Source organism: Pterocles gutturalis, unplaced genomic scaffold (genome assembly GCF_000699245.1).
Source record: "Pterocles gutturalis isolate BGI_N339 unplaced genomic scaffold, ASM69924v1 scaffold4232, whole genome shotgun sequence".
NCBI classification, from domain to species: Eukaryota; Metazoa; Chordata; class Aves; order Pterocliformes; family Pteroclidae; genus Pterocles; species Pterocles gutturalis.
Genome location: NW_010115057.1, coordinates 1 through 16,638, shown reverse-complemented (window position 1 = coordinate 16,638; position 16,638 = coordinate 1). Strand labels below are relative to the sequence as shown.

At 39.2% G+C, this 16,638-nt stretch overlaps 2 protein-coding genes across 2 annotated transcripts; one reads left to right on the top strand and one right to left on the bottom strand.

Annotated features, from left to right (window-relative positions):
* Window positions 1-776: 776 nt before the first annotated feature.
* Window positions 777-6,560, top strand: TMEM263 (transmembrane protein 263). Its single transcript, XM_010075019.1, has 2 exons — window positions 777-840; window positions 6,274-6,560. The coding sequence occupies exons 1-2, from the start codon at window positions 777-779 to the stop codon at window positions 6,558-6,560; spliced, it is 351 nt and encodes a 116-aa protein (XP_010073321.1).
* Window positions 6,561-11,692: 5,132 nt separating this feature from the next.
* MTERF2 (mitochondrial transcription termination factor 2) lies at window positions 11,693-14,755 on the bottom strand. The gene is made up of 2 exons (XM_010075018.1): window positions 14,724-14,755; window positions 11,693-12,920 (listed from the first exon to the last, which is right to left on the bottom strand). The coding sequence occupies exons 1-2, from the start codon at window positions 14,753-14,755 to the stop codon at window positions 11,693-11,695; spliced, it is 1,260 nt and encodes a 419-aa protein (XP_010073320.1).
* Between the last annotated feature and the right edge of the window lie 1,883 nt (window positions 14,756-16,638).

The window sequence follows — 16,638 nt, the reverse complement described above, 5'->3', positions numbered from 1 at the left end:
AAACCTGGACTAGGTATTGCTTTCTTCCCCTCTGAAAGCAAAATGCAGTAAGCAGAGCCGCTGATTTCAGCTTTCTCCTGTACTTCCCCTCGCTGTCAGGGACTGCTGCTCTAGAACTGCTTTAGGAAACAGCTTTGGGTGTAAAGAAATCTTTCTGAAATGTTTTCACTGGAAAGTTTGTGTAGAGTTAAAACAGTGTAGTTCTACTGCTGTCACCATACTGTGTATGCAGTACTGCTACAAGGTAAATGGAGTGTTTTCATTGCATTTCTTCCATCTAGTTTTCATGGCATGTATTCAAATTCTGCTGAAAGGACTTATTTCTTTAAAGCACTGCTTTCCAGGTGCTAACGGAACTTAGAGGCATGCAGCTGTTGTTTTTCTAATGCCCAGCACCTCTATGATCACTGGGCTTTGCTCTTTTAGTACACGAACACAAATTATTGTATGACAGTGTCTGTTTTGTTTTCATACTGTTTTTCTTCCTGATTGTTTTTTAGGTTTGAGATGCCCCTGTTGTGGGGTGGCAGCTCTCAGCAAGCCCACTGGCCTGGTGGAGGGCTTATTTTTCAAATATTGAGTCTGTTTGAAGAATACAAAAGCACAGTCTGATAATGAAATAGCAGTAGTTTGGCAGGAGCTGCTAGTGTATATAGTAACAAAAAAGAACTTCTTTTATGTGGAACTTAAACTATATGAATTTTGAATTCATGGATTACATTTATGCTTTGCCAGAAAAGATGTACAGCATATGTGAATTTCTTTTTTAGGCAATAATGAATCAAATGGACAAAAATCAACAGGAAGTCCCATCATACCTTCATGATGAACCACCAGAAGGTATGTATTAGTTTTCACAGTATCAAATAAATTCACAGAATTTCATCAGAAGTTCAGATCTCTTTTTAAAAAAAATGGATCTGCAAGCTGAACACTTAGAACTTTCATTTAAGTAACAGTAATCAAGCCATTCCTGGGATTGGATGGGCCTGGGTTGTTGTTCATTTCTGCATTATCCTGATTACAATAAGGCCACTGAATATAACTCAGTAAACAACCACACTGATAAATTATAGAGAAGATGGGCAGATACTGAAGGATGTAATTTGCAGATTAGTTTCCAGAGATGTGAATTGGTTCAATAGGTCTTTATTTCTGCTGTTCATTATGTGAGATGCAAGAGCCCAGCTTCACTTCTGGAGAGCTTGCTGAGTTCATAGTGCTTGTGACTTTTGAACAAGATGCGTTTAAAAACATATGGAACTTTATTACTACTTTTGGAGACCCTTCTCTCTCACACAACTAACTGTGGTTCTGTTAACTTAATCTCATACGGTTTCCTAAAAACAAACAAATGCTTGACTTCATTAATGTAGTGCCATCTTGGTCTCCTGAACCAAATGAATCTTGAATCAGTTATTAGATCTGCAGAGGAAATGCAGTTGCAAATAAAAGGAGTTCCCTCCCGGGCTGTGGAGCAGCAGGACTGTGAAGAGTCCTGTTTGTGTACCGTGACTGGAAGCATACTAGGTCAAAAGCCATTCTTGGCACATAAGTTGTCTGTGTTCTGTCTTCTCTTGCTTTAAGACCAAATGTGTTGGGTATAGAGGTCGGTGAGTCCCAACTCCTCTCAGTTCATTGCTCTTCAATTTGTAATGGCCCTTTAAAGCTCTGTTTGTTTGTTCGTTTGTGGGTTTTTTTCTCAGCTTTTATATGTTGTATAACTGAACCATTTGCTCCACTTGAACAACAGTTATTATCCACTAACTGTAGCAGAAGGGGTTTAAGTGGAATAGCTCACTCTATTGTTAAAAACTGTTAGTCAGGAAACGTTAAGTACAAGAAGATGAGAGGAAAGGGAGAAACAGATTTTTGTGGCACAGTGGTTTTTAAGCTCTACCGTACTTGAACTTGTTCTAGTATCATGGTGTGACGACAGGAATTTCCCTTTTTAAGCTCTTATGGGGTTGTCAAGATCCCAGAAGCATTTCTGAAAGTAAATGCCAGGTTGGTAACTATGCCCTGTGTGTTATCTTCAAGTCTAATTTTAAGGCACCTTTTTTTTTTTCTGTCTTAAAGATTGAATTGTGTTTTATACATGTTAAGCCTCATGTATAGAAAGTGAACAGTGATCTGACTGGTAAACTACAGCCAGTTCTTTCTTGAGGAAGGCAATGAAACAAGTGGGCATTTTTTATCTTCGTAGAATATTCAGTAGGTTGTCCAGATTCAGAGCATAACAGCAGAGTCTCATCATCACTAGGTATTACAAGGTTTTATTTAAAATTTGTGAGCAATTAAAACTGATTTTCTTCTGCACAGTATCTTCTTTCAGTATGACAATCATCAGTTGGAATATGAGGTCTAAATAGATTGAGAAAGTTGAGGTAGTTAAAGGGAGTAGACTGAAACACAGCTCATCTTAATGGGAACTTCAGCCTTGAAGAAGCTTTTTCTGTTTGATTCTGTTTTACAGAGTTTAGTTAAAATGTCAGAGTATCCTTGAAGAACATCCCTGTTTTAAATGTCATACAAGGCCTTCATATGCAATATGCGTACACCATCCTAGAAAGATGTCCAGATGTGAATGGAAGGCTACCAGTTCAATGTTGGCAAGAAGACTGTCTCTCTGAACAGGCTGCCAAAAAAAATCCTTAGAGGAAAAGCTCAGTTCCAAAACCAATTTGCAGTTTTTTTGTAAAGATAGAAATAGTTCCAGTTTGTCCAAATCATGCTCGACAAGCTTGGTGCCCAAAGGTTTTAACGAAATACATATGTAGAAGCAACTTTTGTGCTCATGCTTTCTCTGAGTAGCGCTATTCTAATGCTTTATTTTCTGCTTTGCCAGTGGCGCCAACCTTTGCAACCTGCTTTCATTCAAACTCTTGTTTGCTGCTGGACTCTTTCCAGCAGGAAGCTGGCTGCAAGGTAGCATGGTAGAGCCAACCCTTGAAGAGGGAACTTGTGTCATTTTCTCCCTAGATTTAGGAATGATCTGGTTTACCTTCTTTCTTATACTGGTTAGAAGCAAGGAGACCAAGAATGTGTATCCCAGAATATAAATCAACTGTCAATAAAAACTCTTTGCAGCTGCAGGCATTTACTAAATCTAAGGGATAATGCAAACAGGAATGAAATGGGCATGTGTCAACCACAAGTTATTAATACATCAAGTCACAGTCAGTATTTACATTGCTGAAATAGAGTAGATGTTGTCAAAGGATTGGCTACCTGAAGTAGTGCGAGGAAAAGCATATCAAAATTACTTTTGTTTGTTTCTCTCTAGTTACTTTTTAAGTTATCTGTGATGGGACCTTTCTTGCTAATATCAGGTCTGATTTACTGAAATCGCTCTTAAAATTCAATGTGATAAGACTTTACTCCCATTCCCCCTGATGATGGTGATCCTGTTAGGTGGAAGTGAAGCACTTCAACCAAACTTTTACAAGGTGTGTAAGTCTGGTCGCAAGAACCGTCTTAATACCTAGGCAGCGGATTTTATACCAGGCTCTATATACTCATCTCTGAGTGTGATTCTTTAAAGGCTTTCTGTATGTAAACAGAAACTCTGATCTCTCTGTGCTTGTGTTGACAGTGCATTTTTGCTGGAGATGTCCAGGTTGAAAGCTGCTGGCCTGAAATGAACCACAAGGGGTATTACTTGGCTTTAAGTAAACAGCTGTTATTTATGTTTCTAGTTTCTGTGACCCTTTCTGTTACCCATATCAACTTCTTAAATAAGAGAGATTAGTGTAATCTGGAAGCATTTTTAGTATTTTTTTTTTGTTCCCTTGAGCTGCACTGTTCCTCTTTATGCTTTTTCTTTTTGCCAAACTTCTAAGAAATTATCTCACTTAGAGGCATTTTGTGTTTGAATTATTCTGGACATGCATATAGGAACTCTGAACTTCATACTTGTTTAATGAATTCTGAGTTCTGGGTCAGTCCTGGCATTATCACAAACTCATTGAAGGTGCATGGGAAGTTGTTCACCCTAGTTTTCATCTTGTAGTAGATGAGTCATCAGCCTCTCGGGCTCTTCTCTCTTCTGGGATCGTGGTTTTGGGACTCTCCCTGTTCTGGAATCATTAGGCAGCAATGGGCTGAGCTTTGGCCATCAGGTGGTGAGCAGTATCATTGTCTATCACTCATTTGTGTATTATTATTATTATTAATTATTTTCAGTCTTACTGTATTTTAGTTACCAAATTGTTCATATCTCAACCCACGAGCCTCTTTTCCCTTTACTGCTTTAATTCTCTCCCCCACTCCCTCGGGAGGGCAGGGGCAGGGGTGAGCAAGCAGCTGTGTGGTGTTCACCACTAGCTGGGTTTAAACCACGACAGAGGTGACTTGAAGAAACTGTCCTCTGAATGCAAGTCAGGGCACTGGAGGTAGAGACTTGTTCTGCTGGTTTTCCGAAGGCTGGTCACGGTGCAGAGTGAATGTGGTGACAGGGGCTAGATAGAACTCTCTGGTGGGTCTCTGCTTTTTCTTTTCCCCTGCCTCTTTAGATTTGTTGTCCTCTTCAAAGCATGTTCTCTCTGCTGCTGACTCCCCCACCTTTTTATTTCATGTTTGCTTCTTCCCCAGCTCTGATAACCATGGATCCATTTGTTCTTTTCTTGGTTCCCCATGTTGTTTTTCACAAAGAAGAGGAAATGTATCTGTTAAATCCTATATATTACCTCCAGGTAGCTAGAAAATACAAAAAAAAAAACCTGTGGAACTCTTACCCTGCTTCTGTTAACTGGCTGTCTCTTGCCATGGTTTTCTCTGAAACTTTTTTTAATAAGTGTTTGGGGTTGGTGAGGAATTGCCAAACAGGAGCTGAAAAAATGCTTACCCGTACAACGTTGTGAAGACCAGCAGTTTCTCAAGGCTTACATTGAAAATATCTTGCAGACAAACACGTGCCAGGGCTAAGCTGGTTGATATTTTCTCATGTGCTTAAGATACGGTGTTAACATACTGTTTCATCTTTGTGTTTCTTATCTGAAGATTAGATGATGTTTATGCAGTAGCAGGGCATGCAGTTGTAGTCTTGATTGCCTTTAGAGGCAAGGTGCATTTATCTCTTTAGGATTTTGAAGCCTACATTTGGAAATACAAAGCAATTGCTGAACTATTAGAGTACTAAGTAGCTAATTCTGGGTGTCTTTCTATTACTCTTAATACTTTCTATTATTTTGAGACTGTAATCATACCATAAATATGGAATACAAGTTGACTTATACAGCATATAGCAAGAAACTGCAAAATGCAGGTTAAACATAACATTAAAAAGAAAAAAAATGTGGTCAAGAACATACAGAAATCCTGTGGTTTGAGATTTGGTTTTGTGCATCAATTCTACTGGGAGCCTGTAACTCTTGTTGGGTACAACAAGGCAATTCTACTGGGAGCCTGTAACTCTTGTTGGGTACAACTTCTGGTATATAATAAGCTTCATTAGAAGTTATTTGTCCATTGGACTTCTTTTCCCTTTCCCTATCCAAACTGCAAAAAAGGCCTTTTTGGAAGAAAATTACATTTGTGTACATAATGAAGAAAAGAAAGGATACAGTGAAGAACTGACTCAGCCTCCTTTTGACTCCCCTGATTGCTGTAGTTTGTAACTTTCTTTCCCTTTTGTGTGACCCTTGCACACAACCCTTGTAAACATATTTTCAAAACATAATTATTAAGGAAAGAAACAGCTTTGTCTCAAGGTGAGCTCTTTTCAAAGAACAGCTCTGTTTTTTTTTTTTAATAACCCTTTGGTTCTACTTCTCCAGGAAAATTTTTTCCAGTCGATCTGAACAGCAAGATTTGTGCTGCTGCTTTTTTTGTGTGTGTGTCCCATGGGTTAACTCTGAATATTAGGATGGGGGAACAGGAGGGTTCCCCTTTCCCTCCCCATTAATAAAGTCCAGAAATGAGACTAACTTGGCCATGAGACTTTTCAGAGTCTGGGAGGGTGGTTGTGCACACAGATGGAGGACAGAAGTTAATCATGTAAGACTGTCTGGGAGCTATACGCCAGATATTTGTAAGCTTAGTATTGACTTGTGTTTAAGAAAAAAGCATTGAGGTATGTCTTGCTGCAGCAAAGTGTCTTTTCTTACTTGGAACAATGGTATTGTATAAACATCTGAGAAAAGCAGCCTGCAAGGTAGGTATAAGCTGTGTGCAGTGTCTATTAGGCTAGAAAGGGAAATACAAACAAGTTTTCTTTTGAAAATGTTTTGATCGTAGCGCTGTGATTGATTTGCTTGTTGTTTCCTTCTTTAGGTTCATTAAAAGACCACCCACAGCAGCAGCCTGGCATGCTTTCTCGTGTGACTGGGGGCCTCTTCAGTGTCACAAAGGGAGCTGTTGGTGCCACGATTGGGGGTGTTGCTTGGATTGGAGGGAAGAGCTTGGAAATCACCAAAACAGCGGTCACATCTGTGCCTTCAGTTGGAGTGGGGCTAGTCAAAGGAAGTGTTTCTGCTGTGGCTGGAGGTGTTACAGCTGTAGGATCTGCTGTTGCAAGTAAAGTGCCTTTAACAGGAAAGAAAAAGGATAAGTCTGACTAAAACCAGAACTGAGACATACTTAATTCTCCAGAATATTACATCAGTGGAATTCAAATCTGCTAAGATTTGGACCATGAGAAGCCATGTGTCTTAGACACTTTATCTTCTAAAGAGCTGTGCAAGTAACTCGATTTCATCTGAAAAGGACAGAAGAAGCTTGGCTAGCACAGAGTATGAAGATCTAATAGAGCCTAGATTGAAGCTTTGTATCTGGTGAAATGTTACACTTGGTAACTATAGAAGTGAGTAAGTGTATCTGAAGGGATAATACATATTTGAATATTCATTTACTGTAAGTCTTTTCCAGTTTTGGACTAAAATGTGAACATAAAAACTTGGTAGTCTCTATTGTACTATCAATATGACGAGATGCCATTTACTGTTCTCAGTGGTTTCCACATCCTCCTGCTAAGGATCCTTCAGCTGTGTAACAGCACTGTTGGACCTACCCGAACAGTTTTGGTTATGAAACTGTTATTTGCAGGCAGCCTGTCAGCTATCGGTGACTGCATTCTGCCAGTGCAGACTGGCACAAATAGAACTGGAGGTGTGCAGTAATTGGAAGTGATAGTGGGAGATAAAGTGAGAAAGTTTGATGACATGGTAGAAAGGATCATAAAGAGTAAATTAACTTAATGCCTTATTAGAAAAAATATATTTTTACTAGGTGAAGCTGTGTAAAAAACTGTCCTGTTGTTTCAGTGCAGTTCACAAAATGGGCTTTAGATTCTCTTTACAAATCCCAGTATCTGAAACCCTGTCAATTTTTACTGAAAACAAGATTTCTCCATCTCAGGTGTATTTAATGATATGCATCTATCTCCTGCAAGTGAAAACTTGCTTCTAATAAACTTCTTACAGACACTAGAAAAAATGATGGCTTAATGGAAACGGGGCTAATGTTTGTGGTCATCTAGAACAACTCTCTTGACTTGGAAAGAAATTCCCTTGTGTAGCTGGAAACCACTGAGGAATGAGCAAAGCTGTTGTCTCAACTCCATGATGCACCAGGTTAGCTTCTTGTTCTGCTTAAGCAAATGCAAGAAATTTTTCACTACATGTTTCTCTCATACTTTGCGTTTTGATTTTTGAGTAAAATGCAATACTTTTATTTAAAACAAACCAAAAAGGGGTAGATGGGGCCTTAAAAAAAAAAAAAATCATCCAAGTGAACTGTATACTGACATTCCAAACGTTGACACACCTCATATGGGAATATCTGCAGGTCCTCTGCAGCGTGTGAGGCAAAATGTGCTTGTGAGACACAGCTTGAAGTTGCCTTAGAATAGAAGCTGCTGGCAATCTTGGGGGGTTTTTATGTGTACTGACTTTGCAAATAAGTAACTTCTTCGGAAGCCCAGAGAAGGAGGCTGTGAGTGTTGTGTATGCAGCATTTTCTAGAAACTTGTGTTCCTACAGAGAACTTCTAAGCACGTAAGCTTACTTTTTCAGTGGCTATGGCTGTACAAGAAGGGTATATAGGGAGACTTTTTAGAAATGAAAAAAATCAAAACATATCACTTGTCTAAAGCTTGGTCCTATATTCATGGGTGTTGAAAGTACACTATGTGCTATGTGTAAATTATGGTACAGTTGTCACCTAGTCTCTCTGAGCCATTGGTACTGCAGCTGCAGTCTGTAACAACTTATCTGGTATCAGTAATTGTTGTATATGTTGATAGTATGGTATTCATAAGCATAAGGATTTGAGGCGGTGGGGAGAGCAAAAACCCAGCAAATGGTATTATCTGCTCCTTTTGCTAGGTGCACCAGCTGTTTAGCTCCATTCGCTGCAAGGGTGTAATAAGGTAAGTTTGTGTGACAAATGGAAGGCTTTAACTGGTTTTGTAGTCAAAAGCTAATCGCATAGAATAGAGTGTAGTTTCAGGATACCAGTTAGTGACAGAGATGAGCTAGCTTGGATATCGGAGGCAATCTACCTGCAGCAAATTAACTTAGTATGGTCTGCTGCTTCCTTGCAGTTTTGAATGTAGACATACCTCCAGAGTGCTACCACGGAACTCTTATGAGTAACCTGTTTGGACCATAGTGATATTTGTGACACTCAACACCCTTCCTAATCGTTTTCTGAAAACGTAGCTGTTGAACTAGCCATATCCCTTTTTTATTACATTCTGTAATTTTTATACTATGAAACTTGCTGCAAAACAAGCGTGGTCTGAGATAAGCAATTTAAATCTGTAAAGAGCTGACAACACTTCATTATGTTTTGTTCTTAACATATCCTGTCATTACTTCTGAATCTTGTAACTGAAACACTTTAACATGGCATATGGTTTTAGTTTTTGAAAAGAGCTTTGTCCTATATCCTGCATATTTTCCATTCACTTATGAAACTTGCTTTGTCTTAAAAACCTGTTCTGATTCTGTCCTGACACTTGTGAAGCATTAAACTGTTGCTGTTTCAGACATTTGAAAGCTTCCTTAGTTTGTGGAGAAAGGCATACCTGGGTATAAATCTTCCCACTGTAACATGCCCCAGTGTCTTTTATCTGCATCTAAATAGCACCAATGAGATTTTAACAAAAACTGTAACTTCCGTGTTATTGGCTGTGCATAGACACAACATAAAATCCCTTTTTTTTTTTTTTGTGGGAACTGAGGCTTGGGGATACTCACTTTTAAGATTATAGTGAGCTGAATGGAATACAGAACTGAAATTCTCCGGGGTAGTGGGGTTGTTCTTGTGTTTTGGGGGTGGTTTCATTTGCTATCCTTTTCCCAGCCCCCATTTCAAAATGGGAAATGGTTATGAAGACTACTTCTATGTCTGACTGCTCCCTAGGTAATGGAAGACTGGTCTACAGACTTTTATGTGCCAGACTAAAATGGTATAAACTGGCTCACATTCACTGTGAGTAACAGCAAGAGATGAGTGGATTTCAGCAATACATCTTGTTATTTGCATTTTATTATAAATGAATCATGTGAAGAAGAGAGAAACAGGTCCCCAGTATAGAGTTATGAATGAAAGATTGAATGAATTTTGGTCTGCCAGTAGCGAAAAGGAGTCTTTCTGCTTATGCTTTGTTTTGAAAGGGGGGGAAGGAGGAGAAATTGAAACATTCAGAATGGAAAAGGAGTTTGTGATAACTTGGGCTGTGACTAAATTAAGGGAATATGTCACTCCTGTTTTGTCTGTTGCCACTAGAAATACTGTAAGTGATGGGAACAAGCTGTTTCAGGAACTTGAAAAACAGATACCTGTAGAAATGCTGAAACGACATTTTCAGGGAAAACATTGTTTTATATCTTGGTTTCCTTTTTATCCCCATCCACCCATCAGTTCTGTGGCTCAGCATTAGACACTGTATTATGAATAGCTTCAGAGAGCTGAAATGTCCCCTTGTGCCTGAGGGGAAGGATGCTTTTGAATTGAAATAATACTGTGGTCTGCTTAATAGTTTAGCACTGAGGGACAGTCAGAAAGTGACAAAGGCAACCTGTAAATTTTTAATATGGCTATCTTCTCAGTTTCCTCTTAAAAAATCCTGTGTTTTGAAGAGTCAGCATAGAAAAGGCCTAGTAAAACGGCGTGACTTCTATCGTGCTGGTGATATGTGCCCCTTCTTGAATTCTCGCCACTGTCACCCATGCTTCTACAAGAGTGGTGTTTACCCCTATGAGCTGCTGTCACGTCCGCACTTGCCTGCATAGTGATGAGTTTAAGACCTTCAGCTGTTGAGATCTTGGCACTGCTATAACCAGATGTTTCTAGCCCTTTCCAAGCTTGCAGCGGATAATGTGGTAGGCTATATAAAAACCATCATCTTGCAGCCCACCCTGTAAACAAGTAATTCAATACCAGATTTCCTCAGCAATTTAAAATTTCTCTTAAAGAAAAGGAACCCGGGACTTGCTGCCAAAATGTCTTGTTAAAAATCACCTTGAAGAATGGCCTGGAGTGAAGGGGGGGCATAACTGGTTTTTTTCCTCTTGCTGTCAGGAGGGAATGTGTATGGAATAGTTGCATAGGAAAGTCTTCCTGAGAAGTAAAAATCACTGATGATCCTAGTTCTGTTAAGATGATCGTCAATGAAGCTACTCTTTCATATTATCATTCACAGCCCATAAATAAAATCCCCTGAGAACTTAAACACTGTCAGATAGTTACTATTTTTATTTACTTGTCAACAATTGCCATACGGTGGTATCTGAGAAGCAGTGTCACCCATATATTTAGAAACTGTGGCAGCTGTTTGCAAATCTGGTAGTCATTTTTAATCACCATTGGTTTACAGACTAGAGTTTTGTTACACCTCGTACAAAAGCATGACTTTCTCCTTTCCCCTACACTCAGTTGAGACTCACTTGAGTCTCTCCCTAATCTTTCATCTCCCCGTGCCTTGCTGGAAAAGAAGAAATTGAGAACTGGACAATAGCAATACATGTATTTCCTCCTGCCCCAAACCTTTTGCAAGAGTAAATTTTGAAGTCTCAGAAATTTAGAGGAGGTTGTCTTGTAGCTTGATGGTTTGTATACACACACAAGTGTACTAGGGCCTCACTGTATCAGTCACTAAATAAAACCCCGTATGTTCTGCCTCTGTTCTCAGACTGCAGTCTAGTTAGGCACTTCCATCCAAGAGTCAAGTCTGTTCAAGGTCGGGAGCCAGGAGCTAGAGCTACTTATTTCAGCAATAAGGAATGGAACTCCAAGAGAGTCTCCACAAGTCAGTGAACCAGTGGGCTGATGAACACTGCTGGAAAAATAAACCTCCTTTTCTCTTTCTCAGATAAAGATTTTGCTAATCACTACCCCAAGCTGGACTGTACAGTGACAGAGCTAAAAATCCAAAGTGGTTAATGCCCTGTTAGATAAGGAAATGTAACAGAACAACAACAAAAAAAAAAAAAAACCAAACCCAATGTGAGGTATTCTCTGTGGGGAAAAAAAAAAAAAAGAATCTATTTATGATAAAAGGTTGACATTGTATTATTTGAAAGCATTAGAAAGCTCTAATTGTATAATGGAGTTGTGCCCAAGACCCACTCCAGGACAAAGTACAGCATAAGACTGCAATCTGGTTACAATAGTTTTTGTTTCAGAACCAAGATCTCTTCTTTCTTTGTTAGTTTTATTTTGCTTAATTTGAAGTACAGCATTCAAATTAATCTTCAATGTTTATAGGAGCAACAGGATTAAAAATTGGTCTCTCTTTCTTTGATTGTATCTTACCGTAATTGACTTCAAAATCTTTCTTAGTACCATTCAAGCTTTCTAGAGTTCCACTCTTTATATCATATCCCGAAGCAGAGAGTTTTTTAATTCGGTACTGAACAATTTGCGTTGTCAGCTCCAGCACCATCGGTGTCTCTCTAATCTGTGCTACAGAAATTCCTTCCTTCAGTAGTCCTTCAAGTCTTTCTTCCAAAACTGGAACAGAATAGTAGAGAAGGGCTGGGCATTTCAGCACTAGGTGTTTTAATTCTTCATCACTGCACTTAAAGACATTTTTGGAAAAAAGCATACTCTTCTGCATAGTAGTAGGAGTAAGTTGAAAAATGAAACCTTTAAGTTTGGACAGCAGCTGTAGAACTTCATGGTCAGTGAAATAATTCTTCTGGAGAAATTCCAAGTTCTCCTGGATTGCAGTAGGAGTATTTAATAAAACAAATGGATTTTGGCTCAGTAGCTTCAGTATCCAGATCTTCATGTTTGCATCAGAACCTCCTAAACTTAAATAATTTTTTTGTAATGTCTCTATCATGTTTTTGTTTTTCTCAACAGGATTGTAGAAAATATTGGGTGCACTTGTCAAGAACCTGGTGATTATATTATTCTTAAGTCCCAACTTTTGAAAAAACAGTATATTTGCCTTCTGGTTCTCATGATATTCAGTAGTAAAAAAAGACTCTGGAAATCGCTCTATTAATTTAATCAGCTGTTTTTCATTCTGGCATACTAATTGCCATAGAGCTCTTTGAGAGTTTATCTCTGCAGGGGTATGGAGAATTGCCTCTGGGCAGCGTTCTAAAATGTTGGCTACAGTGGTCTCATCTGCTCCCATTTCCTGTAAGATATCAGCAATTTCTTTAACATAGGCCGCATCCTGGAGAAGGACCCATTCCTTTAGTCTGCGTATTTTCTTAATGTCAACTGACAATCTGTAGAGACTCTCAATAGTTTTTTTATTTTCCTCTCTTGATTTTGTATCAGTTGTGTAAGTGGAATGTATTAGAATGCTTCTGTTTGTTACTTTAGTCCATACTGATGGAAAATTCAGCCCCAGGTTACAGTACTGAGATCTTGCCGACAGAAGAGTAAATATGTCTTTTGCACTGTGAGCAACTCCTCTCAACATTGTGGAACGCAGCCCTATCCAGAGAGAACAGCAACTACAAGAAAACAGGTTTAAGGCACAAATTACACATTATAATGTTCTCACAGATGTTGATACTTAGACTGAGCTGGCATAACAAATTACTATCAACAGGGTTTTTTGTTACTACCACAAAATTCGGCTTTCATGCAAATAGAAAGAAAAAAAGACTTTTCAAAGGTTAATGTTCTGACAGATGCCTCACTGGAACAATAACGCAGATGCAACAGACCTGATGTGGGGGCAGCGCTCTGTCCATATAAATGTCTGCAGTCATACGTGAACCAAACTGTCACCCATTTCCTGCAGCCAACATTGTTATTACGTTACAACTCACTCATGCTATATTAGAAAAATGTTTCATGCAATTTAATTTGACAGTAATTCTACTAAATTATTTTTTAAAAAGCAGCTTAAATATCTTTCTTCACTCTTCTGAATGTATTTGCTTAACTTCTCAAGCATTGTTTGGAGCGTGACTTGTTCCTTTGTGTGTCAGAGACCCCCCCCGGGTGCTCCTTCAGCAGCAGTTCATCGCCTAACTGCATTGTGAAATCATTCTTGTTATATTTCAGGAAAAAAGCACTGAAACCTTTACACAGGTGTTTTTCACTAGCTGAGTCTGTTAATGGGGTTCTGAATAAGCACACTGGTATTTTGGGGGAGGAAGCAAGTACACTGTAACGTCTTCAGGCTTTCACTTGCCTCTTCCAGCACCTACTGTGCTACAGCTGCCCTGTGCACTGAACGCTTTATTTCCAGGTCAGATCTGTTGTTGCCAGCCTCCCCCAGCAGACAGAGGGTCCCCGTGGAACAGGTGCATGGCTGTGCTGGGGTCCACACAGCAAGCACAGGGTGGTTGTGGGTAACCCCGTACCCCACCTTTGCTCAAACTGACTGACGGGTATCGCCAATAGCACATGGGCTGCCATCTGCGCTGCAGTGGCCAAAGGAGCAGTGGCAGGCAAAGATATCAAGTGTATCTTTAACTTCCTAGGTGGTGTTTTCATAACAACCTTTTGGAAGCACAGAGCGTGAAAGAACTGCTGGTCTGTGAAATACACAAATTGCTGCTGATGATAACATGCTTAAAACTGCTCAAAGTTAAAATGAGAAGAAAAATACTGGTTTTGCATTTGACAGTTCTTATTTATACTGTTCCTTTCACCTCTCCCAAAGTACAGGATGCTTCAAAAGCATGTACGTGAGCATTAAATTATTTTTGGGGTTTTTTTTAGGAGACAAAAGACTGTTATGATCATGCAGTCTAATCTACGTAACAGAGCAAGAAGCCTGTTGCAGGAACAGCTATACGAGACCCACAGGATCTTCTTTACAGCCCATTTTTAAGAAAAATAAAATACACAGTTTGTTTAGAGAACTTAAGTGATAGAGCCTCTACTTGCCAGGTAAGGTTAAATGTTTTCCAGTGGTAAAATCAGGCTTTATCTCAAGAAAGTGTACCTTTGCTTTTAAGTTGATGTTTTTCAGCTTCTAAAAGATGGACTCATTACGTTACTACATCATAAACTAACAGAATAAGACATAAAAATAATTTCCTATATGCAAGCTTATATTATTAACAGACATTGTTTATTAGTAACTTAGTTTTTAGTATTATTTCAAATCTCTGAGGCAAAATCTGGTTGCCTAATGAAGCTGCTTGTGTCATCAGCCCAAGGCTAATGATGTTATCTTCATCAACTCAGTGACTTGAGAAGTGCTGTCCAGCAAGCTCCATCACAGAACAAGTGATTTTTCCCAATAGCCCTGAAAGCGCTCTAAGTGTAGGTAAGTCATAGACTTTTCACATGCTGACCTTTCCATCTTGTGAAAAAGTGACCGTTTCATGGGGACTGCAGATTAAAGCCTCTCCTCCCCGGGGAGTGACACAACTGCCTGTGACTGAATTGAGTAGTTCTATTGAACTTAGAGGGTCCAGAGCAAGTAGATATCTGAAGGATGAGGGCTTTCTTCATTAATGCTTCAGCTCAGCTGGAAACTGCCAGCAAAATAAAGTAGTGTTAAAATTGGTTGGGATGTCAGATGATACTTCCAAAGTACAAACTGGAAAAATAACTAACTGACTTTTGCTTCAATGTGTAATCCTGCTGTTCAACAAAATTGCCTTGTGAGTAATGCAGTCACTTAAAATGTAGTGATTTTATCTATTATAGAGCTTTTAAAAAATTCTGATATAGTAAATTGTGTTCTTCCAAGATCTGATATGGAAATGATTGCTATGCTCACTTAAAAAAAGCTTTATGTTGTGTGACATCACAGAAAATGTTTTTCCTGTTGTGAGGATCATCCATGCAGAAACACAGAGTACTATAAAAGGAAGGAAAACTTTATTTGCTAAACCATGTTTGACTGTGGTATTCAGGAGCCCCTGTAAAGCAAGAAGCAAAATATAACATGCAAAATAAGATGGATAGATTTTAATATCATGGTGTTCTGTAGAAACTGAGATTAAGAGTTAATAGTTGGTGTACTTCAGAGTCCATAGATGACAGTATCACACTTCCAGATACGTACCATGAGACTTGAGAGTTCTCTTAAAACTTATGCTGGACTACTGTTCTAATATGCAGGACCCCACTGTAACTTTTTACATACTTACATTGCTGTGGGGATTGTAAATCAATTGAAAGATTAAGAAAAAAAACCAGCCAGTTTAGATGAGACATTGTTCTCACTGACAGCAGCACTCTTATTGCCAGGTGTCATAACAGCAATACCAATACCTAATACTAATGCCTACCTGAAGTTATCTGTGATCCTGCTTGCTAGCACACTTGCAGTGACCTATATCTACACAGTAAAGAGGTGTTTTAAGTTTCATTATTTAATAAGACTCCTATGTGTATCTTCTATAGGAAATGGATCAGCTGGCTGATTCATCCCTCATTTCATTCAGAAATGTTGAGTTTCAAATGTGTATTTTGAGACTCAAATCTCACTTTTTGAAAATGAGCAAACCAACCTCTTGCTCATGTGTTTTTCACAAGATCTTTTGCTAAAGAGAGCAACAGTATGACTACTACCATAATCACCATCATTCTCATTACAGCAAAGCGTAGCCAGGTCTTAGTAGATTGAAGAGAATTAAATGAAACTACTAAATGCCTAGATTGAATTAACCAGGAAGAGGAGGTTATATACCCAGAAGACAGCAGTGTAGCTTGTGAAGAAAGCTGGAGCAGCCATAGGTAGCAGTTTTGTAGATTAATGCATAGTAGAGTAAGCATTCACACTTCTGCACTTACAGACAAAAAATGAATCCCTGCTTTGCATCAGTAGTGGAAATGAGGTAAAGAAGTTTACAAAAATACACTAGACCAACATAAAGCTTTCTAGAAAAAGGCTATAAAGGATCCTAGGGTAATCCAGGTTGGAAGGGGCCTCAAGCAGGGTCTGCTTATAAAACCTGGCTCCTTTGTTCAGTCAGGTCTTGAAAACCTCCATGGATGGAGCCCACCCACCCTCTCTGGGTTGCCTGTTATAATGCTTGACTGTCCTCGTGGGGAAAAAGCTTTTTGGTCTATCTAGGAAAGGAAAGACATTTAAAAAAAGGTTCAGGAAGCACAGCACTATTTCGACCAAAGGTCACCAACCAGTGCTTTCAGTACAGAGAAATGGGAAAGTTCTCGATCCCAGCCCAGGGATGGTAAGCCCCCTATCTGCACACCCCTTTTCTCTCTCTTTGGCCTCCACGGCGGGCTGGAGGGGCA